This window comes from Corvus cornix, chromosome 19 (genome assembly GCF_000738735.6).
Source record: "Corvus cornix cornix isolate S_Up_H32 chromosome 19, ASM73873v5, whole genome shotgun sequence".
NCBI lineage: Eukaryota > Metazoa > Chordata > Aves > Passeriformes > Corvidae > Corvus > Corvus cornix.
Genome location: NC_046348.1, coordinates 6,584,223 through 6,610,232, shown reverse-complemented (window position 1 = coordinate 6,610,232; position 26,010 = coordinate 6,584,223). Strand labels below are relative to the sequence as shown.

At 58.3% G+C, this 26,010-nt stretch overlaps 4 protein-coding genes across 5 annotated transcripts; 2 read left to right on the top strand and 2 right to left on the bottom strand.

Annotated features, from left to right (window-relative positions):
- Nucleotides 1–2: 2 nt before the first annotated feature.
- Nucleotides 3–5,039, top strand: SLC46A1 (solute carrier family 46 member 1). The gene is made up of 5 exons (XM_039563103.1): nucleotides 3–360; nucleotides 786–1,638; nucleotides 1,996–2,079; nucleotides 3,037–3,193; nucleotides 3,720–5,039. The coding sequence occupies exons 1-5, from the start codon at nucleotides 118–120 to the stop codon at nucleotides 3,781–3,783; spliced, it is 1,401 nt and encodes a 466-aa protein (XP_039419037.1). The 5' UTR covers nucleotides 3–117; the 3' UTR covers nucleotides 3,784–5,039.
- An 879-nt stretch (nucleotides 5,040–5,918) lies between these two features.
- Nucleotides 5,919–14,637, bottom strand: SARM1 (sterile alpha and TIR motif containing 1). The gene is given in 10 exon segments (XM_010402617.4): nucleotides 5,919–8,133; nucleotides 8,600–8,721; nucleotides 8,825–9,014; nucleotides 9,388–9,481; nucleotides 9,577–9,812; nucleotides 10,250–10,341; nucleotides 10,467–10,679; nucleotides 10,851–11,469; nucleotides 14,000–14,183; nucleotides 14,186–14,637. Coding segments are annotated over 10 exon segments (2,145 nt in total). The 5' UTR covers nucleotides 14,451–14,637; the 3' UTR covers nucleotides 5,919–8,003.
- Nucleotides 14,638–15,626: 989 nt separating this feature from the next.
- Nucleotides 15,627–21,134, top strand: VTN (vitronectin). Its single transcript, XM_010402434.3, has 9 exons — nucleotides 15,627–15,862; nucleotides 17,528–17,670; nucleotides 18,140–18,259; nucleotides 18,759–19,043; nucleotides 19,150–19,289; nucleotides 19,530–19,686; nucleotides 19,811–19,960; nucleotides 20,496–20,768; nucleotides 20,939–21,134. The coding sequence occupies exons 2-9, from the start codon at nucleotides 17,544–17,546 to the stop codon at nucleotides 21,055–21,057; spliced, it is 1,371 nt and encodes a 456-aa protein (XP_010400736.1). The 5' UTR covers nucleotides 15,627–15,862; nucleotides 17,528–17,543; the 3' UTR covers nucleotides 21,058–21,134.
- On the bottom strand, nucleotides 20,193–25,651 carry KIF12 (kinesin family member 12). 2 transcript variants are annotated; one of them, XM_039563121.1, is made up of 17 exons: nucleotides 25,430–25,651; nucleotides 25,045–25,110; nucleotides 24,840–24,918; nucleotides 24,637–24,758; nucleotides 24,410–24,485; nucleotides 24,151–24,285; nucleotides 23,878–24,064; nucleotides 23,590–23,681; nucleotides 23,240–23,375; nucleotides 23,042–23,160; nucleotides 22,826–22,930; nucleotides 22,479–22,738; nucleotides 22,111–22,294; nucleotides 21,945–22,028; nucleotides 21,720–21,856; nucleotides 21,481–21,617; nucleotides 20,193–21,346 (listed from the first exon to the last, which is right to left on the bottom strand). In XM_039563121.1, exons 1-17 carry the CDS (start codon nucleotides 25,624–25,626, stop codon nucleotides 21,282–21,284), a joined length of 2,181 nt encoding a protein of 726 aa, XP_039419055.1. In that variant the 5' UTR covers nucleotides 25,627–25,651; the 3' UTR covers nucleotides 20,193–21,281. The 2 variants fall into 2 exon arrangements, with proteins under 2 accessions (XP_039419055.1, XP_039419056.1); XM_039563122.1 differs by having other exon boundaries at nucleotides 23,929–24,064.
- Nucleotides 25,652–26,010: the final 359 nt, after the last annotated feature.

The window sequence follows — 26,010 nt, the reverse complement described above, 5'->3', positions numbered from 1 at the left end:
AGCCGTGTCGGTCCCGATCCGGGCGGAGCCGTGTCAATCCCGATCCGGGCGGAGCCGTGTCGGTCCCGATCCGGGCGGAGCCTCCGACCTCGTTCCGGGCGGAGCCTCCGCCCCTCCATGGCTGCCATGGCCGCCCCGCCGCCCGCCGAGCCCCCGGTGCCCTCCGGCCGGCGCTGCCCGTCGCTGCTCGCCGTAGAGCCGCTGCTGTTCCTGGCCACCGTGTCGCTGGGGCTGCAGGGCCCGCTGGCCACCCAGTACCTGTGGGACCGGCTGGGTGCCGAGCACGGCTACAGCGACTTCAACAGCACCGACTCCGCCGGCTGCGGGAACGGCAACGCTACCGCCGACCCCCTGCGGCAGGTGGGGACACCGGGGAAGCGGGGGGCCCGGGGGGACGGGAGACGGGGGGAGAGGGCAGCTCTGAGTGTAGATGAAGAACTCAGGGGGAGAGGAGGGTCCGGGGGAGAGGGGAGGCACGGGGATAGATGGGGACGTCCTGGGGAGAGGGGAGTCTGTGGGAGTGGGGAGCCCCAGAAGGAGTGGGAAGCTCACGGGGAACACGAGGTCCCAGGGGAGAGGGGAACTCTGTGGGAGCAGGGGGAGAGAGGTGTCCCGGAGGAGCCCCAAGGGAAACAGGGAGCTCGGCAGGAGCAGGGAGCCCCTGGGAGCGGAGAGTCCGGAGAGGAATGAGAGCTTGGGAGGAGCAGGGAGCCCCAGGAGGAGTGGGGAGCTCAGGATGGCACTGGCTGCTGTTGGAGCTCCTCAGCTGCCTGTTTCTCCTGCAGGAGGTGGAAGCCCTGGTGTCCCACTGGAACCTCTACATCAACCTGGGAGGTTTCTTCGTCAGCCTCTTCTCCGTGACTCTCTTCGGCCCATGGAGCGACAGCGTGGGCCGGCGCCCGGCGCTGATCCTGCCGGCCGCGGGCATGGCCCTGCAGACGGCCATCTACCTGCTGGTCATGTACCTGGAGCTGCACGTCGCCTTCTTCCTCCTGGGACGCATTTTGAGCGGCCTCACAGGTGACTACAACCTGATCCTGGCCAGCTGCTTCTCCTACGTGGCCGACACCAGCGAGCGGCGTGCGCGGACCTTCCGGGTGGCCATCCTTGAGGCGTGCTTGGGCACTGCAGGCATGGTGGCCAGCATTGGCGGTGGCCAGTGGCGCAAGACCCAGGGCTACATCAACCCCTTCTGGCTGGCCTTTGCTGCCAGCCTTGCTGCCACTCTCTATGCTGCTTTCTTCCTCCAGGAGTCGGTGAAGCAGAAGAAAGCGGCCAAGCTGTTCACGCTCAGCCACTACAAGGCTGTGTACAGGCTGTACACGGCGCCGGAACACCCGAGCTCCAGGTGGAAGCTGGCTCTGTACTCCCTGGCTTTCTTTCTGATTGTCACGGTGCATTTTGGAGCCAAGGACCTCTATGTTTTGTATGAGCTCGGCTTCCCTCTCTGCTGGGCTTCCGACCTCATCGGGTACGGCTCCGCCGCCAGCTACCTGGCTTACCTGAGCAGCCTGGTGGGGCTGAGGCTGCTGCAGCTCTGCCTTGAGGACACCTGGGTGGCAGAGATAGGATTGCTCTCCAACATTGCTGGGCTGGTGGTGATTTCCCTTGCTACCACAACACCACTGATGTTTACAGGTGATGCCGAAGTCTTAAATCCCTGTTTCTCAGGCTTTTAGCATATTGATGCTGATGATGTGCTTCTGGAAGTTCAGGCACGTGAGGAAGTTCTGCCTTGTGCACCAAAAAAACTGTGGCAGTGTTGGCCAAACACTAAAGTTGGAAGTGCATCCATGTAGTTCCTAGAATGTTAGGCTTCCCAGAGCTGTATTACACTGCAGACACAGACTAAAGTGCTTTATGAGATCCAGGAGGGTGAATTGTGTGTAAATATAGCAGGGAGACACTGCCAGCAGCTGCAGATTTCTGGGACTGACTTTGGAGACCTTATTTTTCAGCTGAGCATTTCCCTAATGTGCCATGTCTTGCTCACAGGTTATGGGATTCTCTTCCTTTCCATGGCAGCCACTCCAGTCATCAGATCCAAGCTCTCCAAGCTGGTCAGTGAGACGGAACAGGGTAAGGAATTAGCCACTGTGCTTAAGCCAGGTCCTGAAACCCTGTCTTCTTGGAACATGGAAACCAAACTCTGGGGAGGTTAGGAGTTCCCTGGCTGCTCTGGACTCCTGTGCCCCTGCATTCACCCTCAGGCCCAGGGTAATGTTTTGTTTTTTTTCCCAAAAAATTGTCATTGTTTAATTCAGACTTGCTGCGTTTTCAAGATGAGAGCAAGAGAAGAGAAGCGGGAATATTTCATTCATCCATCTGTTCGTTTCCAAAACATTTACAAGGAGCAAGAGTTAAAATGGATTATGTAACGAGGAGAAAAGGGTCATTCTCATGACCATAACTTTCCTCTGTAGATCAGTAACAGTGGCAAGAACCAGGTGTTGTTGGAGGGTTGTATCATTGACCATGGTGAAAGATCATGGGTAACCCTCAGGAGGAGCATAATTGCCTTTTGTCCAGTTCTGTGTTTGGAGGGCTTGCGCTTGCTGTGAAACAGAGCATAGGAATATCTCCGAGGCAGACAGAGGGGGGAGGGAATCCAGGTGGCAGCGATCGAAAGGTGATTTTGCACAGCTCATGTTTCTTATTTTAGAACGGCCACGGCGCGTACAGCGGATTTATGGCGCCAAATCTTCTGCTGTACTTAATGTTTAACAAATGATAAGAGGTGCTTGGCAATCTATAGAGCCCTGGCCTGAAGCATTTACAGTCCAGCTGATAGATAATATCCCTGGTCAGCTCCTGATCCAAATCCTGCAGCTTGGTGAGGTGACCCTGGCCACAGGTTGGACCTGCTGGGCCAGCCCTGTGTCCCACCTCATCACACTTGATACTCACACCTTTCTGACGGCAAGTTCAACCCCTTGGGAAGACTGGGAGGATCCACTGGGGGTGATGTGTTACAGCTGTTTACAGGCAATAACCGCCTGCCTATCTCACCATTATCCTCTTATCTCTCTTTTCCAGGTGCTCTCTTTGCTTCTGTTGCCTGCGTGGAAGGGCTGTGTTCACTCGTGGCTACAGGAGTGTTCAACTCTCTCTACCCTGCCACCTTGCACTTCATGAGGGGATTCCCATTTCTTTTTGGGGCTATAATCCTTCTTATTCCAGCAGCTATCCTTGGGTAATTTACTTCAAATGCCTAAACTTTGCCATGCCATGTCATATGGACAATACTATTTACTTTTAGGATAGAAGCTGGCAGTTTTTAAGGCATATTTTCAGTTATGGTTGTGAGAGGGTGTTTGGTGCCCCGGTAAACAGAGGTGCAGGTCATTTCTTTTGGAATCTGAATCGTAGGGATAAACCTGCAGCCTGAGTGATGTAGCTGCCGATATTCAAACTACTTCAAAGCCTCACTCCACCCTCAGTGGAATCCAAAATCTGGAATTGAATTTTAAAGTTCTTCATGGAGGAGATGGAGCTCTCTCAGCAGTCTCTCTTCCTGTAATTTCTTTAGTAATTAAAGCAGAAGTTTTGTTGTGATAGAAAACAAATCCTCTGGGAGGGGGAACGTGTTGGGATTTGTACAAGTGCAACAGCTCCTGGCAGGGTCATTTTGTTTTGTTCCTCTGAAACTTTTAAGACTCACTCAATTCAGCAACATCCCCATGTGCCTTTGAAAGTTGAAACTGTTCATTCTTTTCTAGGTGGATACAACTCTGGGATTCGAAACACGACTACAACCACTTCCAAGATGCTAGGAAAGACTGAATTTAACAACAAGGAATTCGCCAGCACGGCAGCGTCCACCTGAAGATTGCACTTTGTTCTTCCCTCAAAGCACAGATCAGTGTGGGAGGGACACCCTGCTTGTCCTTACTAACTTCTGAATGCCAAATAGTTGGAAATCACAGGAGGAACTTGATTTGGAGCTGTGAATGCCTCCTCAACATTGTGTTGGCTCATCTGTCAGAGAAAACCCAAGAGGTCCAAAAGCCAATCAAGCTGTTCTGAGGACCTTTTGCAAAGCTGGTTTGGGGTTTGGTGGGGCCAGAAGGCTCTGCCATGCTTTTAGTGGGGAGAGAGGACTGAGTTCTGGTTTGATTGCCAAGCATTTTCACCTCTGAGTACTACAGTGTGCAGCAGAGGAGCTGTTGGTGTGGTTGAGGCACAGACTGAATCAGAGGCACCCAGCAGTGTCCTGCTGGGGGCGGGGGGAAGATCTGTGCTCCAGATCATCATGTTACCAATAAAAACCCAACAAATGTGACATGCCAGACCACAAAAATCCTTATGGAGAGGGGCAGTTTAGCACAGGAGTGCTATTGCTGTCCTTGCTGACTGAACCAGCTTTAGTTTTGCAAGTCAGAGGTGTCCTAAAGAGAGGATCTAATTGATGAAGTGTTGGAAGGAATGCCAGGGGCATGTCCTGCCTGTCTGCAGCTCAGCCCAGGATCTCAGAGGTGTTTTTGAGAAGTAACATCATCTGAGAATACTGGAGTGCCAGTAGAATAAATCCTGGGTTGGAAGGGACCCCCGAGGATCCTTGAAGCAACTCCTGCAGGTGCCTTAATTGACAGTTGCCAAACCTGATGAACTTAAGGCTAAAATTGTTGGAATTTTTTCCCCTTACGCTGCAAAACAGTTTGATGGGTGTGCCCCAGTCATGTGCAATTGCTGCTGTGCTTATCCAGAGCCCTTCCTCAGCAAGCTGGTGTGGGGACAGGACTTGTGTCTTTAGGATTAGTTTCTTTTCACTGTACATAGCATAATTTTGTGTTAATTACCTTTGCTGCCTGGTTTGGGATCTGTTAATGCCAGCAAGTAAACCCCACGTCCATGGTGCTTATAGTTGTTCTTTCTGAAGCATTACCTGTGTTGCTGCTGTCCCTTTTTTCTTCAGTGTGCCATAAACCAGCAGTTCTGTGTGCACTGCACTGCACACGCTGTTCTGGTATGTGCAGTAATGACTTTACTCTTACTTTCAGAATGAATAAAACCTTCATGCTCTTTTATGGTTCATAAAACTCTGGGTATCTTGTGCAGCTCTTGATTTCCTTCATCCTTGACTTGTTCAGGGCTTCTCTACGTTGTTTTCATTCTCAGCCCTGTATTGAAGACTTTAGTAAAGAAGGAGCAGCAGGGATTTATCTGTCTTGTGGAGAATGAGTATGTGAGAGTGAAAAATCAGGAAAAATGCAGGTTTGGGTCTTGCAAGTAGCCCAAACTTGCTTTTGCTGACCACCAGGGTAAAGTTTGCAGGAGAGCTTCATTTGAAACCCAACTTCAGTGTACAGAAAATGTGAAATGCTTGTAGCCAGCTTTGTCCCTGTCCATTGGGAGTTTGTGGTCGAAGCAGGAGAACTGGGGAGTAGAGAAGCAAGGAGGCTTTAAGAACTTGGTGTTCCTCCACTTGCTCCAAGCAGTCGTGCCAGGGAACACAGGAGTTACAGGTCTGATTGCTGGGCTAAGCCTGGAACTGGCCTCCCCGAGGAACAGGGCATGCTGTGAATGCTGCAGTAGATGTTTGTGGCTGAGCTGATTGTGAAGCAAAGTCGTCTCTGCTCCACAGAGGCCAATTCAAGCAGCTGCTCAGTGTTGTGCAGTGAGGTGAAACCTGGCTCTGCATGGGGAGAGGTTCAATGGCAGCTATTAGGCCTTATTAAAAAAATTAAACCAAAGTTTTTCTAGGCTGTCCTCCAAGAGTTGCAACAGTGGAGCCATGGCTGGTGGCAGCAGGCAGAGTCCCTGGGGATGCAGTGCATCAGCCCATGCAAAGGTGAGTGGGAAGTGAGGGGTTCCTGCAGGGAATGGTGCTTGGGAATGTCAGTCCTGCTTCAAGATGGCAAGGGAAAACAAGTGTGAAAAGCCTGCAGGGAGAGAAGCATGTGATACAGACAAAGGAGTGGGGATTTAGAGTAAAAACCAGATTTATTAATAATGCCTGATAGAGTAACTCCAAACACTTTTTGACATGGCAGAGCAAAGGAATGAGGGAGGGTGAGGACAGAGGAATTCATTTCCTTGGGACTGCTCCAGCTGGAAGGGGCTGGGTCTGGGATGTTTTGCCAGAAGCAGGGCAAGTTCATTGAGGTGAAGATAGTGATGGGGAAACAGGAGGAGTCACAGTCTGGGCAGCTGGAGCAGGAGATGGGGTCTGGTTTCAGGTGAGACACCTGAGCTGTGGAGAACAAGTAAATCTCCACACTGAATGCTGGGTGAGGAGGTTGATTGCTACAGAGCTCCTGAGAAACAAGACACAATCATCTTACCAGGTATTATTGCAGGGAGAAAAAATCCTTAGGACTGTTTGTATGGGACTCCTTCAGTGGCCATGGAGGCCTTGACATTCAGTTACTGAAGGCTTTTCCCTGAAGCAGCTCACAAGAGGCTTTTATCCTTTGGCAGATTCACCTTTGGGCTCATCTGCTGGCTTCTGGTTGTTTAATCTGGAGATTAGATGGATTCTAATTCTGTTGAATGCTGGGCAGATAGGGCTATTAACCTTTCAGTAGAGAGCAAAGATGCCATTAACTGTGAGCTGATAAGAACTATCCATAAAGCACCAGAATTAACTTCTCTCTTTTTTCTTTTTTCCTGAAATGTTTGTGGATCCAAGCCAAAAGAAAAAAGTGTTTGTGTTCCTGACAGTTAAAGCAGGGCTTCAGGGAGAGCCAGCAGGAGGACAAGGAAGCTGAGACTCTTGTTACCTCCTGAAAGAGTTGAGTTTTTCTTGAGCGGGGATAGGAAGAGGAGCCTGCTGCTTCTGCAAGGAGATTCAGCAGCCTGGAGAGTGGAATTCAGGGATTTGTGTCAGGATACCCACAGTTCCTCACCAGCAGCGTTGGCAGCAGGCACTGATGGTCCTGCTCCCATCTGGAGCATCCTTTGCCAGCCCTTTGCATCAACTTCACTTTTTCTTGATATTTTAAGCTGAGGAGCTGCAAACAGCCCCAGTGGGTGTTGAGAAGAGGTTGGTAGGAAGAAACAATTGGAATTGCATCCAGCAATGAGTAGGGACAACCCCAAGGAGCTCAGCCAGGGCTGTGGGGGTGTGTGGTGGTCAGCAGAGAGATTCGCCAGCTCCTGCTGAAGGCACAGAGCATGGGAGATCGGCTGTGGAGCAGTGACAAGATAAAATACAGCCACAGTGAATAATAACTCCACAAACACAGCAATTAGCATCTTCCCTGCATGGGTAGAACTTTTCCAGGGTCACAGTCCAGCCTCCAGTGCCCTGAAATCAGAGACCTGATCAAGTGGTGAAGCTGAGACCTCAGATGGAGGGAAGGAGGGTGTTTTAAAAGCACTTTTTGCAGAGATCCTGCAGAAACTTCATGTGGTCTAACCCCAAACTTCCACTGCCAGAGTTAAGAGCACACAGCGGTGTTGCAGCACTGGGAGGTGGAAGTCCCATGAGGAGGGAAGGAGCTCTTGTGATAAAGGGACATTGCTGGGAAAGATAAAGCAGTTCAGAAGGCCCCTGTGGGTTATCTTTCCCAAACACAAAGATTTTGTTAGGGCTTAGTTTTTATTTGCCCTTTCCTGCTCTCAGTTTCTGACCACAAGGATATTCCTGGGACACGCAGCAGAGCCACACATTCCTCTCAATTGCTCTTCTCTCCCATGTGTCCTCTTGTGATGGATTCTCAACACTTCTCCAATTTTCAGTCCTTGGAAGATCCTTCCTCTTTGGATGTGTTTCTGAGGGAAGCTGTAGCTGCTTGTGGGGTCTGGATGGTGCCAGTTTCACACCCCGTGCATGTCCTGCCACCTCACATGGAAGACATTAATCCATCCCAGAGTCCACCCTGGCTTGGCTCCCCAGGCGCCGTGGGGAGAGGGGCCAAGGGGCTTGTATTTGGAGGGTGAGGAGGGAGTAAAGAGCCACAGGTTTTCTCTCAAAGATAGGAAAAAGTCAGGAGGGATAAATTTGGACCCCCACAAAAAGGGGTCAGCTGGGAGTGTCTGAGGCTGCTGTGCTGCTGGTTCTAGCTCTGCCCCAGGGAGTGCAAACAGTCCAGCCCGTTCTCCGACCCAGCCGAGGAGTCCCGGGAGGAGCGGCCCTGGAGAAAGCGGATGATTTTGTCAATCGTCGCCTCCTGGTACTCGTGGGACCACCTGTATTCGAGGGGAAAATGTGATACTTTCTCTGGTGTGTGTGGGGTGCCACAAGATAGCTGCATTCATTTGGGCTAGAAGCTAGAGACCCCTTTCCTCCACCCCAGCTCTCCAGGAGCTCCTTGCCCTGCCAGGCTGGGATGCACAAAGGGAAGGCAGGAGGGGAAAGAAACCCAGGTGAGCTGTGAAACCTGCCAGCACCACTCCTGCCTGGGGCCAGGTGTCCTCCTGGCAGTGACTCCTCTGTCACCCAGAGGAGCCCCAGCACAACACCAGCAGCAGGGATGTGGTGGAAACCTTTGCTCCCTTCATGCTTTGGAGCACCTGGAGTGACTCACTGTCCCTTTGACCTGTTCTGCCTCCCTCATCTGTTTGTCCCAATGTCCTTGGGCTCTTTGCTACTCCTTATGCGAGTTGTTCTCTCCAGGTGTCAAGGAACCCCATGGCACAGCTGGCTTTTACTTACATGATACCATTGAATTTCAGGACAGCCCTCATGTCCTTGGGAAGGGTTTCTGGGTCCGGCCACTCAAAATGGTCTGTGACAGGTACAATGTTCTTTCCAGAGTTCAGGGCTGTCACAATCTCCTGCAGGAACAGAACATGCAGGTTTTCATGGCCTCTATCAGCCCATCACCAACTCCCTCCCACTCCAGTGTTCACACAGCTCCCACCTCGTGGCATCTCTTACCTTGTGTACCCAGTCCTTGCACTCAGGGTCCTCCATGCATTTGTCCAGTGCATTTGGCGAGAGGACCAGCACAAAATTCCGGGCACTCAGGACGCTCTGGAGCAGTTTATCTTCAAACTTCCCTGCCTCCAGCTTCTCCACGTCGATGAACACGCTGAAGCCGTGGAGCTGCAGGTGGACCTTCAGCAGGCTGGTGGCAAGAGAGGACAGCACCATGAGGAGACGTTTCATGTGCTGTCCCACCACGTTGGCTGAGACACGGTGAGACAGGAGCAGGGAATGAGATGCCAGCTCCAGCCCAGCTGTCTGGGCACGTGCAGAGAACTCAAGGAGCTGACATTGACTCCCTGCTGTGATCCTCTACAGCCCTACGAGTGTGAGGAAAGGGTCAGTCAGTGCCAAAGCGACCGTGACAGGGCTGGGAATTGGCCCCTCCACTGTGCAGGTTATCATGCATGTTGTCCCCATTTTTTCTGCAGCTTTTTGCAGCCTCCCTTCCTCCCCATTTCACACTTTTCCCACCCACCTTCCCTCTGGGCTTCACCGTTCCCTGCAGGACTCACCTGGCCAGCTGCGAGCCGGTGCTCCTCCGGTAGCTGATGAACACATCGGTCCCGTTGGACGTGGTTTGCAGCGTGATGGGGGAGTGAAGCGTTTCTAGGCAGCGCAAAACAACCACCAGAAGTTAAAAACCACCCAGCAGCTCATCCCAAACACCCCTCAACACCCCTCCCTCCTGCTGGGAGCCGCACCCCTGGCCGCGGTGAGGATGCGGACGCGGTGGAAGCCGGTGTGGATGTGACAGTCCTCCTGCAGCTGCTGCTCTGTCACGCGGTGCAGGAAGTTGCGGTCGATGCCGCAGGTGAGCAGGTTGTAGGTGTACTGCCGGAATTTGGGGTCGATGCCCCCCAGCCAATCGGCCAGGTTGCTGCGGTCGCAGGTGGAGTAATTGGCGAAGGTCTTGAGCTCCGTCAGCTCCCGGAAAAACCTGGTGGAGAAATAAATGGAGCACTTAGAGACATGTGGGACCACATCTTTTACCTGCTCAGGAGGGAGTGCAGCTCTGTGCTGGGGTGAAGGATGAGCTACAGGAAGAGGAAAGAGAAGAACAGCAGCATGGGAGTGCTGGTCCTCAGGACAGCGAGGTGTGAGGAGCTCAGCTAAGGGTAAGTTCCCATCTTTCTGGGTAACTTCCAGGATCCCACCTGCCCTGTGCCACAGGTGCTCTTTCCCCCACCCACACCTGTGCAGTGGTCCCATTACAGAAATCTCTCTGGGACTACAAAGTACAGTGGAAAAGCCCTGGCAGTCCAGGTTTTGCATTTGGAGGATCTCCATTCTCGTTTTTGCAGAGACCTTGTCCCTGGCTCTGCCACTGTGGTGATGGCCATGAGGGAGTCCAGTGTGCTCTGGTGGTGGTCCTACCTTTTCCGAGTGATGCTGGAGTCCATTCCCAAATCCTTCTGCAGCTCCTGCTCTGTCAGCCTCAGGAGAATGTCCCCATCCACCTGGTGATCCTGCCAAGAGAAATCCAGGCTGGAAAGGTCCCAGGAAAAGCTTCTGGGTGAGATGCTTACACCTGCGCTGCAAGATGGAGCAGAAGTGTCCATCCAGGTGTCCCTCCCCCAGCACAAAGCCCTACCAGGAATCTCTGGCAGTATTTATTGAATCCAATCTGCTGCAGCCACGTCTGCACCTCACAGGACTTCCAGTTGGGAACCGTGGGCAGGATGCGCCGAGGAACCTCCTCCCCTATCATGCGCAGCACCTTTTTGGCCAGGGAGGAGGTGGTGCTGCTGGTGGAGTAGCACACAATCCTCTTCAGGCTCTGCGTGGCCCCAATCTCGCTGAAAATCTGGGGGCATAAAGGGAGGAGATGTCACTTTGCTTCCCATCATCCTCTTCCCAACAAGCTGTGCTGGGCCAGGGGAGGACGAAGGTGTTTGGTGAGCAAAAGACACCAAGATGCAGTTGTGGCACCCCTTCCCTTTGACACCACCTTCCTCCAGGCCAACCTACCCTTTACCTGTGTTTTCTTCTGCCTGGCTTTGATGGCAGCCTCGGTGCAGAGGTAGAAGGCAGCGATGCACTGGGCTTCCAGCCGGGAGCTGTCCAGCAGGGGCACGAGGCGCTGCAGGTCCTGCGCCGTCCGTCCCTGGATGTTGTCACTGCTGCCCAGCATCTCGCGGGCAAACTGCTCCGGATCCAGCGAGGCAATGAAGGGCTCCACCAGAGCCAGCGTCCCCGAGCGCTCCACCTCCTTCTCGATCTCCTTGTTGGTGGCCAGCACCGTGATGGCCAGGCAGGCGTGCAGCCGGATCAGCTCGTCGTCTTTGGAGAAGGCCAGCGGGAAAAGCCACTCTGCCGCCTTCTTCTCGATCATGAGGCGCTGGTTGGCCTGGCCCCCGTACATGGCACAGTTGGCCAAGGCCATGGCACAGTGGCGCAGCACGGCGGGGTCCGTCCAGCGGCACCAGTAGAGGATGGCGTCCAGGCCCCCGTCGGAGATGAGCTGGAAGCAGGTCTCCTCCGTGTGCTTGAACATGTGCTCCAGGATCCCAGAGACGCTCTGAGCCAGCTGAGGGACATCTCGCTCCTTGGCTAAGTTCAGGATCACGCCCAGACCGATGCGAGCGATCCGGTCCCTGCGGGAAGGAGAGGCAGGTGAGGGGCGGAAGGATGTGCAAGGAGTGAGAACAGTGACTGGTGTGCCCCGTGCCGTGGTGATATTTATCCCAGGACAGACAGACGTCTCCTTGTGGGACACAGCTGCCAGATATGCAATGCAGCAAGATGCAACAGGCTGGTGCTGGAAAAGCCTGTCTGGGTCTGATGGAAGAACTTGTGATGGGGTGCACAGTCCAGGACCCCCTTGCTGGATGCTCTCATGCTCGAGGTAGGATGTTCATAGCAATTAATTAACAGGCAGGGTAGGTTAATGCCAGGCTGGAAATGGATCTGCTGTGCCAGCCATTGCTGTGGTGTGGAGATGTTTTGGGGTGAAACTTGTTTGTCCCCTAAGAACTGCTGCCAGCGCTGTCAGGGCAGGGCTGTCACATCTGGATGAGCAGTCAAGCAGCCCTGTCCACAAGCAGGACACAGAGGGGAGGTCTGTCTGTCCTGGGATGGCAGCTGGAGGGAAGCTCGCTATTTCCTCAGTCCTTCACTCTTCTGGAAGAGGACAGCAAGAGCCTGGGGTAGGTGGCCAAGGGCCACCAGCTGCTGCTCAGCCATGGCTGACCTTGGGAGTCCTGTGCTTAAAATGACACCTGAATGGGGCTGTGCCTTGAAAATGAGGTGAGGAAGGGGAAAATCAGGATCATAGAATGATGTGGGTTGGAAGCGACATAAAAATTCATCCAGTTCCAACCCCCTGCCACAGGCAGGGACACCTTCCACTATCCCAGGTTGCTCCAAGCCCTGTCCAACCTGGCCTTGGACACTCCCAGGGGTGTGTGCACAGCTTCTCTGGGCAACCTGTGCCAGGGCCTCACCACCCTCTGAGATGAGCTCTTGGCTGTGCTCCCATGAGCTTTCCTGGGGTGAGTGGCAGCTCCATTCCTCCCCTCAGCAGTGGCCATTTGGTGCCGTGACAGAGCTGCTCTGTTAGTGAGGCAGCACTGGCAGAGGTGCCCCATGCCCTGCTGCTCACGAGGGCAGTGGCACTTGGTCCCCAGCGATGGTGGGGTGATGGCACACCAGCCTCTGTGCTGGCAGGCAGGAAGAGCATTTCTGGGAAGCCTGTGACCCACAGGGCTCTCAGTGACCTTGGGGTGGGTTTGACAGGAAATGTTGTGGAGTCCTGGGGGGAAAAAAAAAGCCTTCAGCCTGGGTCTGGCTCCGAGCCCGGACTCAGCCATGGAGCTGGATGACAAACGTGGCACCAACAGGTCCCCCACTCCCTGCAGCCGCAGATGGAGCCAGGACCTGTCCATCTCCCAGCTAAACACCTCTGCTGCTGTGCACAGACTAGCAGAGCTCTGTAAGTGAGAGCCTTGGACCCAAGGGGGAGCCCCACACCTCCCTGCCATCGCTCAGAAGTTGTGGGAAGTGAGGGCCTGGAAGCCCATGGCCCATGAACTGCTCCTGGAGCAGAGACAACAACTCCAGCAAATGCTTTCTCTTGCTAAGGAGCTGAGTGCTGAATGCAGCCCGTGCCAGTGATGCTTCCTGGGATTAAATTCCACCCTAATGGGCTTTCCTGATTTAGCTGCCGCTTATTTTTGCCTGCCAGTGCATGCAGTGAGGCCCAGGCTGTGAGTCCACAACCTTCCAGCAGGAGATATCCCCCAGGAAGCCGGAGCAACTTTGGCCAGGCTCCCTTCACATACTTTCCAGAGCCCTGGCTGGCTGGGTTAAAGTGCTCCAAGGGAGAGCAGGCAGAGTGCACTTGGGGTGTTGGAAGGGTGAGCTGTGTGTGGGTGCTGCATCAGCAGTGCTGTGATTTCCATGTGTCAGGTGCCACGGGTGCACGTGCACCTGTGTACACGCACACACACTCAGGCACACGCTCCCACCCCACAGTGCCCATGCTCTGACAAAAACATCCCAGCATCTCTCACCTGTCCTGGGCAGCATCTGAACTAGGGGCCAAGGGCTGCTGACCCCTCCTTATGGCTTCATTCCAGCCCTGGTCAGCAGCAGGAAGGCTCTGGGAAGCGGCTTTGTCCTCCTCCTCCTCCTGCTGCAGCTATGGCTAAAGAGGAGTCACGTCTTGTCCTTCGGGTCAGATGCTCTGAGCCAGCCAAACTGACTCAGCTCAACCAGGCTGAGGGGGGCTCAGGAGGACAGCCCAGCCCTCACCAGCATCCCTGAGAGGGGGCTGGTCCTCCTCCCTCCAGCTGTGGGGGAAGGGAGCAGCTCATGGTCATTGCCTGGACATGAATCTGCACAAGTTCTGGGTGTGAGGGGATGTGGTGGGGATCCGGGGGGATTTGTGCGACTGGGAGCACCCAGAGCAGGGAAATTTGAGGGGTGTGGGTGGGATGGGTGAAGGTAGGTCCAAGGCCAGTTTGGATGGACTTGAAGCAACCTGGTCTATGGAAGGTGCCCCTGCCCATGGCAGAGGGTTGGGATGAGGTCTTTAAGGTCCCTTCGAACCCAAACCATTCTGGGGTGCCCGGGGCAGTGGGGAGGGCTGCGCCCGGCAGGGTCAGGGGCTCTGTGCAGACTCACCTGTTTTCCGCCACCAGGATCTGCTCCAGGAGTTTTCCTGCCTGGCACTTGGTCTCCAGCTCGGCGGTGTAGAGCAGGTTGAGCAGCAGGTCCAGGCCTCCCTCGAGGCGAATCACATCGCACAGCACCTTGGCCACGTCCCTCCCCACGGCGGGCATCCCCCAGGCCTCCTCCACCAGCCGGACACCTCGGACAGGGCCGCCCGCAGCCCCTCGGGGGTGGCCGCCTGCGTGGCGTGGGCGATGGCCCGGCGGAGGACGGGCAGGACCCGCTCCAGCGCCTCCCGCACCTCGGTGCCCACCCCGGGGGAGACCCCGCCGTGCTCCCGGGCGCTACCCCCGCCCGCCCAGCCGCCCGCCCGGCTCACACACTCGGGCACCGCCAGCCTCTCCGCGCTCGCCATGGCCAGGGACCGGCCCAGGGTGTGCAGCGACAGGAGCAGGGCGAGCATCGGCGGCTGCTACCGCAGCATCCCCCGCCACCGCCCCCGCGGGGACCCTCCGCTCCTGCGGGAACGCGGGTGGCCGGCTGGGGGGGACAGGAGGGGGGATGCTCCCGCTCCCCCCTCTGCCCTGCCGGATGCGGAGCTGGAAGCGGAGCCGGATCCGCCTTCCCCGAGCCGGGCTCAGCTTCCCGGTCCCCGGGGCTGATGTCACCGGGCGCAGGCACCGCCTCTCCAAGGAGGGGCTCGGTCCCGGCAGCTGCAGCCCCCTCCCGCTGCAGATCCCCCCCGACCCCTCCTGCCACCAGCCCCGGAAGGATCTAATAGAAGCGTGGATGTGGCTCCTGGGGACATGGTTCGGTGGTGGGCTTGGCAGTGCCGGGATGACGGCTGGAGTCGGTCTTGGAGGGCTTTTCCAACCTAAATTCTGTGATTCTGTGGTTGTGGCCTTTCAGTGCTTAAATAGGGCTCTTAAAAAAAAAAAAGGGAAAGTGACTTTTTACGTGAATAGATAGCGATAAGACAAAGGGGAACGGTTTTAAAATAAAAGATGAGGGATTTCGATTAGATATTAGGAGAGCATTTTTACTTGCGAGGTACTTGTTCAGGGAAGCTGTAGATGTCCCAACCCTGAAAGTGTCCAAGGCCAGGTTGGACGGGGCTTGGAGCAACCTGGTCTAGTGGAAGGTGTCCCTGCCCATGGCAGGAACTGGAACTAGACAGTCCTTCCTTTTCAACTCAAACTATTCTATTCCACAACCCCCCCTTGTCCCTCCTGAGCTGGGGCTTGTCCAGCTGTCCCCAGGGCCAAAATCCCCCCATTGTGCCCGAGCTGCTGCTGCGGTGTCGCTTCCATGGCAGGCAGGGACCCCCACGCTGATCTTGCAGCACATCTCTTCAGGACCCTCTGTGACCAGCCAGGGGGCACAGGGTGGAGGCAAAGGGGACCGGGCACCGTGGTGGTCACGGTGAGGTTGTGACCACCCTGGCACAGTGTTTTGAACCCGTTTGGTATCAGCAGGGGGAAAATACCCACTGCTTGGAGGAAATTCAGAGCAGCTCTTCTGGGTGGGCTCGAGATTTGCATGATAAAAGAAAGAGTAGAGGCAGCCTGGGTCTCTTTTGTTTTCTTTTTTCCAGGCCAGACGTGCTCAGGGCAGAAATGCTTAAATGCTTTGGGCATTTCTCGGATGTGCTGGGAGGAGCAGCTTAAATCCTTGGCTCCAAAACCAGGTTGTTGCCAGGTCAGCCTGAGCCTTAAATTCAGGTTGATGTTTGGATGTGACAGAGTCGCTCTTAATCCTCTCTGAATCCACTACGAAGGGACAGACAGAGGAAAGAGACATCATCCCACAGGGAAGCTCGGCAAACAAGGCATCCCGAGCAGCACAAAACTGCGGGAGAAGCTCGGCACAGAACCAGTAAGGATTTTCCTGATAAATGATTGTTAATCAGGGGTAACCATACGGGCCGTTGCAGTGCAGAGCAGCAGAGGGGGTTGCTGCCCGGGGGCAGCAGAATTCAAACCATTCCCTTGGGCTTGTCCTGACTAGCCCAGAGAGCTTTGCTTTGCTTTGCTTTGCTTTTAGTTTTGCTTTGCTTTGCTTTTTGGGAGGGATTTCCAGACCCAGCAGCCTGGGCTCTGGAACTGCAGCGGTTCCCAGGTTTGTCCTGGGGGATCAGCCGCATTTCCCGAGTTCTCCCCACTGGCTCTGCTCAGCCCTTGGCTGCAGGATCTCCCCGGGGCCACTTTATCCAACCAACCCCTCTCCTGGGATCTCCTCCTGGCAGAGAAGGGCTCGCTGAGCCTTCATGGGTCTGTGGCCGCTGGTTGGGAGCCTGGAGCAGCAGGAGGGAGTTTTGTCTTAGCTGATCAGCCAAAGCAGCTCAAACAGTGCCCAGCCCTTCTCCCCCAGAGCCTCCTGCAAGCCTGAACCCTCCCAGGGCTGTTGCCCCCCAGGATTGGTTCAACAGGGATGGGATGAAGCCGTAGTGCTGGCACTTGGGGACAATGCCAGCCCTGCCATAGCTGAGGCCAGGGGACAAGGAGCGGGGTGAGGGCTGCAGAAGTTCTGCGCCACAAGCCCGTGGCTGGTAGCTGCCCTCAGCTCCCCAGGGCTTCCAGGTGGAAATGCCTGTCTCAAAACCAAATAAAGCTCTTTCCAGCAAGATGCCAGGAGCAGACGATGCCAGGAACTGCCTGTGTCTGAGCTGGCAGAGGAAAGACCCCTGGGGAAGTGGGCACCCTGCTCGGGTTTCTCTCCCCCAAAATCTTGCATCACTTAAAGCCCAAAGCTGCACCACTCCTGCCCAAGGGCTGGGACAGATCCCATGGAGCTCCTGTCCCAGCAGAGACAGAAGAGGCAGAATTGCTGCAGCGTCATCTGCATTTGCTCCTTGCCCCTGATTAAATAAACATCCCAGAGTTTATCAGGAACTGCCAAAAGAGCTGAGTCGACATTAATTAGTAACTGAAAAGATTGGTTGGAAGGGGAATGACGGGAGCAAAATACACAGGCTTTTGTTTGCCTTCTGCAGTGAAAGTGCAGAGGGCTCCTGCCCCCGGCCACTCACCTCTGGCCTCTGGTTCCTGTGCACAGAGGTGGCACCTTCCCCATCCCAAACCACCGTGCCTTGGGGCTCCCCAGGTCTGTTCCCAGCCTTGACATTGAGAAAGCTGAAATCCCGAGAATAAGCCCTCCAAAATGGTGACATTTTGGGCAAACGTAAGCCCGGGGCTTTTGCCTTTATCCTCTGAGCATCGCTCCCCCATCCCACCTCATTTGGGTTTTTGTCTTGCCAAGACCAGCCTGGGAGGCAGCTGGGAGCTTTTACACCATGAGGGATGTTATGAAATGAGTGTGGCAGGACCTCAAAACTGGTTCCTGGCTCTGGCCTGCTGTCCCTCCCCACTCTCTGAACAGTGCCCGACCTGCACCAGGGCTGGGGAGGAGCTGCCTCTGAGCGTGGGGAGTCCTGTTCCCCCCAAACACACCAGGACTGTGGGGAAAGCTGAGTGGGAGATCATCTCTGCCCCTTTTCCCCTGTTCTGACCTTGGGCTGTTTGCTTTCTCCTGCCGGGGCAGGCTGAGCAAACAGTGGATGCTGGGGCTCTGCCGTGCTCCAGCCCGCACAGTCGCAGAAGGGCTGCGCTCCCGGACACACAGGATGAGGCTGCTCTTCCCTGCCCTTGTGCTGGCCCTGCTCGCCACCACTCATGCTGCAGAAGGTGAGCTTTAGCCAGCCAACTCCACACCAGGTGCTTTGGGGATGGAGCAAGAGCAGCTCCTGGGCTGATGGAGGGGCTGGGCAGCCCAGGAAGGGTGGAGAGGGAGGGGCTGGTGGCCGTGGCTACATTGGCTGTACCCTGCAGCATGGGGAGAAAGCAAGTGGGCAGCACATGGGTGTCAATGGTGCCTTGGCAAATCCCTGCCCATCCCACAGTTGGGCTGCCAGCATGGAGCTGGGACCATGGCACAGCCCAGCCCGTGGCTCCCATCCCAGCAGGACCTGGGTGGGAGCAGGGCAAGGAGCCTCTGAAACCCCTGGTGATGGAGTTGACCATGAAGAGGTGGGGTACCCCCAACCAGGGCATCCCCAAGTTTGTTTTCACTCCTGGGGCTGGGCTGGGGGGGAGGCACAGGCCCCAGTGCCCCACCCTACATTACTCCTCCTGAGCTGTGGGGTGGCTTTTGCAGACTCCTGCGAGGGCCGCTGCGAAGAAGGCTTCGATGCAGGGCACAAGTGCCAGTGTGACACCCTCTGTGTGTACTACCAGAGCTGCTGCAGCGACTACTCCACTGTCTGCAAAGCCAAAGGTACAGTCCCCATGGCCACCTTCCTGGCCAGGGAATGGGGTGGCTGTGGGTGCCCCACACTGTGGAGCTCAGAGGGTCTGTGCTGGGGCAGCTCTGCACCCACCCGTGCCCGCAGGGTGAAGTCAGCACCAGGATTTGCTGCAGCACAAGGGGTTTTTGGGAGCTGGCCCATTGCCATCTGCAGTGTGGGATCTGTGCTATTTGGCTAGATTGGAGAGTAGGAAAAATGTATTCACTGAAAGGGTGGTCAGGCATTGGAATAGGCTGCCCAGGTGGAATCCCCATCCCTGGAAGTGTTCTGGAAAAAGTGTCCTTGTGGCACTTGGGGACATGGTTTAGTGTTGGCAGCGCTGGTGATCTTGGAGGTGATCTTGGACTTGGTGATCTTGGAGGGCTTTTCCAACCTTAACGATTCCATGATTCTATAAATCTGCACTGCCTGGGAGGGAGCATCTCCTGCACCCAAACCCAGTGGGAACCAACATTCTCCCTCCTGCAGTGACCCGGGGAGACGTCTTTGCCTTGCCGGAGGACGATTACCTGGACTACAACCTCACTGTCGAATTCGTCACGGACGAGGTGCCCGTGGCAGACCCCACAGAGCTGCCCACGGTCCCAGTGCTGGTGGAGACCACGCCAGAGAGCAAGCCAAACCCTGAGGAGACACTGCCAGAGCTGCCTGGCACCACCCCAGACGGGCCCGAGGAGCCTGAGGAGCTGTGCAGCGGGAAACCTTTTGATGCCTTCACCGACCTGAAGAACGGTTCCCTTTACGCTTTCCGAGGTACTTTGGGGACCTTCCCCAGGCACGTGGGACACGCTGCCACGCTGTCACCCCATGCTGGTGTCTGCAGTCTCTCCTGCTGCCCCCACCTCTCCTCTCTCCCCAGGGAAGTACTTCTACGAGCTGGACAAGAGCAGCGTGAAGCCTGGCTACCCCAAGCTCATCAGTGACGTCTGGGGCATTGAGGGCCCCATCGATGCAGCCTTCACACGCATCAACTGCCAGGGCAAGACTTACCTCTTCAAGGTGAGCTGCAGGGGTACTCCTAGGGTGGCCAGCACAACCCACCCTATATCCCCTAATGGCACCTCCCATGCACCCACACACACAGTGGTTGCCAGATACCCCAAATCGCCGTGGCTGTTCTGGGACCCCAAGCAGCCACAGCCTCGTGATGGGGCTCCCCAGCATCCACTTGCTCCTCCTGGCAGACACATGGCTGGGGGATGTTGCACCCGTAACCCCTCTCTGTCCACCACCCCCCAGGGCACCCAGTACTGGCGCTTTGATGACGGAGCCCTGGACCCTGGGTACCCACGGGACATCTCCGAGGGCTTTGAGGGCATCCCGAACAACGTGGATGCGGCGTTCGCTCTCCCTGCCCACAGCTACCATGGCAATGAGAGAGTCTATTTCTTCAAGGGTAAGAGGGGGCAGCCCCTTTCCTCCTGGCAGAGCCTGGCACCACTGGGCACAGGCAGGACACTCCTCTGCTGCTCCCCCTGCAGTGCTTGTCCCCCACTAACGCCCTACTCATCCTCTCCTAGACAAGTACTACTGGTCCTACGACTTTGCCCAGCAGCCCACGCAGGCCGACTGCGAGAAGTCCTCCCCCTCCACGGTGTTCAAGCACTACGCCTTCATGAACCGGGACAGCTGGGAGGATGTTTTCCAGCTCCTCTTTGGCAGCAGGATGCGTAAGGGCTGGGCCAGCCCCCGGGGGAAAGGGCTGGCGGGTACCAATACAGCGGGCACTGACAGGGCATGAAGGATGCAGACAGCCAGGGAGGAGGGAGGGAGCAGTACCTGGAGCCATCGTGTCCTGCCCAGGCCATGCACAGGAACCCCCTAGGCCACAGCTGCACCTCCCACAGAACCCCAATTCCCACGCACATTACCGAGCCCATCACCAGCCACCTCACACCACAGTGTCACTACTGGGGACTGTTTATTATCACTGCAGCTGGAGATGCCACAGGAAAACCCCAGCCCTGGGCAAGGGGAATGAAAGATGGAGAGGAGGAGAAGGGGGGCTCAGCAGCACAAAGCTGATCCCAGCCAAAAGTGGGGTGGAGGGCTGCTCTTGGCTCTGCCTGGCCTGTGTCACTGTCACACATCCCATCCAGGCTGGGATCCTTTGGAGCATTCCTGTGGGTCTCAGAGCAGGTGCTGGGGGCTCAGCTCACCCCACACACTGCTGCCCCTCTCACTCGCCCTCTGCTCCTTTTCCAGCCGGGGCGAACGGCCCGTGGTACATCAGCCGGGACTGGCGGGGGGTGCCCAGCCGGCTGGACGCTGCCATGGCCGGCCGGCTCTACGTGGCCTCCCAGCAGCCCCGCAGGAGGAAGTCTCGCCGCCAGCGCAAGAGATACAACCACCACCGGTCACTGAATTTGGGATTCTGGAGCTGGCTGCAAAATGACCCCGACTCAGCAGGTGTTGAAAGCGATGGGCTGTCGGGCTCCACGTGTGAGATGCTCCAGAGTGTCTACTTCTTTGTCGGAGGTGAGTCTGGCCCAGCAGGAGCCAGGAATGATGCGGGACCAGGGCTGCCGGGGCATGGGGAGGGCTCCTCTCTCTCTGCAATGTCCCCGAGCTCTGGGATGCAGTGGGAAGGTGCTGGCAGCTCCCCAGAGCTAAGGACAGTCCTGACAGCCGTGTCCCCTTCCCCCCAGACAAGTACTACCGTGTCAACCTGCGCACCAAGCGCGTGGACCTGGTGCGGCCACGCTATCCCCGCTCCATCGCCCAGTACTGGCTGGACTGCCCCCAGCCCGGGGAGGAGAGCACCTGATGGGATCCCCAGAGCCACCAGCAGCACAGCCTCAGCTAGACAGAAATAAACTGTGAGGGCCATGCAGGCTGGAGAGCTCTGTCTGTCCGTCCGTCCAACTGTCTGTTCCATGGTTTGCACAGTCCTCGCAGTCCAAGATCCCGTGTCCCCGAGGGCTGTGGTTGTCCCCCCAGTCTGTGCCATATCCCCGATGCTGGCCCCATCCATGGTGTGCCTGTGGCAGCTCAGATCTGCTCTGCCAGCCAGTCCAGTGCCTCTTCCCACTGGAGGAGAGGGACGGTGCCGGCAGCTGCCAGCGGGGAGCAGCAGGGTCAGGTCTCCATCTCCCCCAGGGTCAGTGCACAGCCCCACGCGTGAGTGGCTGTGCTGGGGATGGGTGCCCATCCAAGGCCCTGCCTGTTCTCCCACCACTGCCCCACTCACCTCTGGGCTCTGGCAATCCTGGCCACGGCGGTGCCGAAGGGATGACCCTCCCCTCGGGGCTGGGAACGAGCTCAGGGCCTGGCAGCTCCCGGTGGAGCAGGTGCTGCTGAGACAAGCTCCTGCTCCTGTCACGACTCCTGCCGTGAGAACAGATGAATAAACCCTGACCTACTGTCCCACCACCCCCTGAAACTCCAGGGAATTCCTGAGCTGCAGCTGATGCCCAAGGAATGACTCACCGCTTCCTCTGGTGCAGCTGGGAGTGCCTGTGGGACTGATGGGAGCCGGCCAGAGCCATGTCCTCCTGTCCGGGTGGCAGAACACCAGCACTTCCCTCGGGGGGAACTGGCTGTGGCATGGGGAGCACTGGCAGCACCTGGGGATGAGCAGAGCGGTCATGGTGGCTGTGCCACCCCCGTGCCACACCTGTGCCACCTCCTCCAAAGAGACCCCTGGGGCTGTACCTGGGACATGGTGACATCAGCTGGCCTGGGGCAGCACTGTGGGCACCCTGGGCAGCTGGGATGGCTGGAGGCAGGAGGGAGCTTCTGCAAGAGAGGGTGGGTGATGTGTGCATCCTCACCCTGCTGTGGGCAGGATGACTGCAGACCCCAGGCCCCCCACTCTCACCGGCAGCTGGGGGACAGAGGTGGGTGTCGTGTCGGGCCGCCGGTGCCTCACCGAGTGGCCAGGGTGGACATGGGGGGTGCGGGCACTCCGGAGCAGGGGCTGGCTGTCACAGGAGCTGCGGGTGGCTCTGTGGGATGGGCCAACTGGGATGTCACCACTGGGCTCTAGGGACAGACGGGGCTGCCTGGGGAGCAGTGAGGAAGCAGGGCAGGGCACTGGCAGCCTCCAGAGAACCTCGGAGCCCTGCCCAGCCCCACAGAGTCCCTGAGGGAGGCTGGTTGGTGCAGGGTGCTGCCCAGCCAGGGGCTCTGGCTGCCCTGCCAGCCCCTTGATCCCCTGTTCAGGGGTCCCACACAGGCCTCCCATACCTCATCTGCTCGTTCTCCACCACGAAGTCCCGCAGGAGACCGTAGAGGCTGGGCCAGGCTGGGGTTCCCTCGGGTGGGAGCTGCCCTGCGGGGCCATACCTGCCTCCCAAGCCCGACCATGCTTTTGGAGGGTTCCCTGGAACCTCTGTGCTCCCCACTGGCACCCTGGGCAGGCACAGCTGCTGGCGCAGGGAGAGGTTTTCCAGCTGCAGGGCATGGATTTCTTGCTCCAAGGTTTGCAGCAGCTTCTCCCGGGACACCTGGGAGGGGTGGGTGGATAAAGGGATGGGTCCGGCGGGTCCCAGCAGGGGGCAGAGGGGCTCAGACGGGTCCCCTGTCTGCGATACCCTGTTGGCCAAGGGTCTGGTGGTGACCCTCCGGGCACGGCTGGCGTAATGCAGCGTGCTCAGTGTCTCTGAGAGGCATCGTGAGGACGGGGAGATGCAGGCGACCTGCCAACGAGGAAGAGCTGCAGGTGAGCTGTCATCCAGAGGGTCACCATCTTTTTCCAGCCCTCTCCTCCACGGGGTGAGACCCCTGCCCAGCTTCCTCCATGGTTTTACCATCAGGGTGATGCCCGAGCCGCCCAGGGAGCGGGCCAGCAGCCGGGTGAGCTTGCTGTCCCGGTAGGGGATGTGCGTTCTCTTCCCTCGGGGTTTGGCCAACAGGGAGATGCAGTGTCCTGCCGGAAGCCACAAAGGATGTGACAGGGCTCCGGTGGGGGCCAACAGGGCTCCCAGGGCGGGTCCCCCAGCTCTTACCCAGCGCCAGGAGGCTGCGGTTGATGCTGTTGGCCTCCACGGAGAGCTCCCCGCTGGAGCCGGTCTCCTTCACCCGCTCGCTGCCAGCCAGGTCCACGAAGCACAGCGTGCCCTGCTTGCTGGGGCAGGCGCTGGCCTGGGGGACCCGAGTTGGGGAGGTGATGCTTTGGCCCCCGTCACCCCTTCCCCACGGCCCACAGCAGTGTCCCGACCGCTGGGTCTTGAATGGGACTCCCTGCTGCTCACTCCAGCCCCACCAATGTACCCTTGAGGAGAGCATGACCTGTTTGCAGTCCCGCGATGAGCCCTGACCCTCCCCAGCCCTCCCCTGGAGCAGGATGTGCGCTCACGGCTCGGCTGTGGATGTGGATGGTCAGAAGGGCGTGGCTGCGGCTCGAGTGCCTGTTGAGGGCATGTGCCGAGGTCCGGCGCCTCTGGGATCCTGCCGGGGGAGGAACTGATTGCATGACACCCCAGATCCCTGCCCCACACCCCACAGCATCCACTGCCCACCACCCCCTCGCCACCATGCGAGCCGCCCTTGGCTCTGCAGCAGAACGGGAAGCTGCTGGTTTTGGCTGCCATCAGCGCCCCACCAGCCCTGGGGACGGTCTGCGGGGTGCTGAATCCCCCCATACCGGGTCGAACAGCCCCTGCACACGTCCAGCCCTGTGCCCGTGGCTCAGCACCTTCCAGGAGTAGGCTGACGATGGCCTCCAGGCTCTCGAATTCCACACTGAGCTGGTTCTCCACATAGAAGCCGCGGGTTTTGCTCCACCGCAGCGGCAGGGCACACGGTGGCCCCGGGCTCAGCAGGTCCCGGACCTGGGGATATGGCAGAGGGAAGGCACCGGGGGAGCGGGGCACAGGGTGCCAGCAGGCCCGGACTGGGCGGCTGGGCAGGCACTTACCTGCTCGTTGTAGATCTCCAGGTAGGAAGCACTGAGAGCCAGGGCAGAGCCACGGCTCCGGCTCTGCTCCAGGAGGCAGGTGAAGGACCTCTGCATCAGCCCCAGCAGGGCCGGGGCTGCCGGCTGGGTCTCGCTCTGCGGAGACGCCAGCACGGTGAGCGGGCACATCGGGCACACACCTGCTCCCAGAGCCTACGACCGGGAGGGAAGAGCCCATCCCACCACCAGGATCAGGTCAAATGGAGGGGACCTGGGGTACCTGGGCGAGGGGTCCCATCAGGGTGTAGGTCTTCCCCGAGCCGGTCTGCCCGAAGGCAAAGACGGTGCAGGAGAAGCTGGGGAGGATGCGGAGCGTCAGGCACGGCCCCAGGCGGTGGCACAGGGATGCCACCTCCCGACACAGCCCCGGCAGTGCAAACGCGCCGGAAAGGCCCGGCGTGGGCTGGATGAGGGGCTGGGGTCCGCGGGGAGCTCTCCGGCACTCACCCGTCTATGGCCAGCTCCACCAGCTGCCTCATCCCGCTGCCTTCGAACACAGCCTCCTGCGAGGCGCCGGCATCGAACACGGCGCTGAAGCCAAAGGTGGCATCGTGCCTGGCCGCGCTTACCTGGCCGTGGGGACAGCGGCGGCTCAGGGGGTGCCGCACCCCTTCCCCCTGCCCACACCCCGGCGGGGAGGTGACACTTACGTGGACGGCGCCGTCACCGAGGCTGTGCACAACCTGCCGGTCACCTCGCCGCGTCTCTGTGCAGGTCAGTGGCCGGACCCTAATGGTGGGGGTGGACAGGGACACAGAGGTGTCGCTACATGGGGACCCTGGGGAGCCCTGCCGTGACCTTGCCCCAGGCAGGGAGGTTCCTGCCGCGTCCCTGAGCCCTTTCGCCTCCTCTTACCTTAGCACCACTCTCAGGCGCGTCTCTCTGCCCTGCACGGGGCCCTCCCGCTCTTCTCCAGGGCTCCTTTGGGGAACAGAGGGCAGCAGGGTGGTGGGTGCCCCCCAGCTGGGGGGGCTGCCCGCGGACACCCCGGGGGCTGGGGTAGAGGGACTCCTAGTCATGCTGTGCTCGCACCGTCCTCCCACCTCCACTGTGCCCTGAGGCCTGGCGGGGGACAGAGCTCAGGGTCCCCGCCATGTCGCCGCAGAAGGACGGTCCTGTCCCCCCCAGCCTTTTTGGGGTGCCGCCCCCCGCTGCCTGTATCAGTCGGGCAGTCACTGCCCAAGTCCGGCTGCTCCAGGACGGGCTGGCCTCTGTCTCCTCCGTCTCCCCGACAACTTACGGTCTCTCCTGGCCTCGTGGGAGTGTTCTGGGCCGGGGGTCCGGCTGGGGGTGCCCGCCCCGTTCCCCCTCTTGTTCCATGCGCCCCCCAGCACCCGGTGCTCGGGGTGCCCGCAGCGCCCGGCCGGTCCCGCGGGAGCCACCGCCAGCCGGCCCCGGCTGCCCCGCGCAACCGGTACCACCGCTCCGGTTAAACATTGACCGGTGCCAGCCCTGCGGGAGAGCGGCGGTCGCACGGCGGGGGGCGAGCGGGGGAGGACGGGGAGCCGGGGCAGGGGACGCAGGGGGCGGGTGGCAGGTGGGTACCCGAGCCCTGGGATCCTCACGGGCCCCACCGTGCCCCGACGGCGGCGCGGGGGAGACCTGTACGAGCAGCTGGTGGGGGTCCTGGTCCTCGGGGATGCTGGGGGAGACCCTCCCCGAGTCAGTCGGGACTGTCGGGGCGCTACTATCGGGGGCGCGGAGCTGGGACCGGCCCCGGGAGCCCTTGGGAAGGGCTGGGGGGGGACAGCACCGCCCGCTCGGGGCGGTCCCAGCCCGCCGGGGGGACCCGGGGGGGATAAAAGCCGGGGCGGCGGCAGG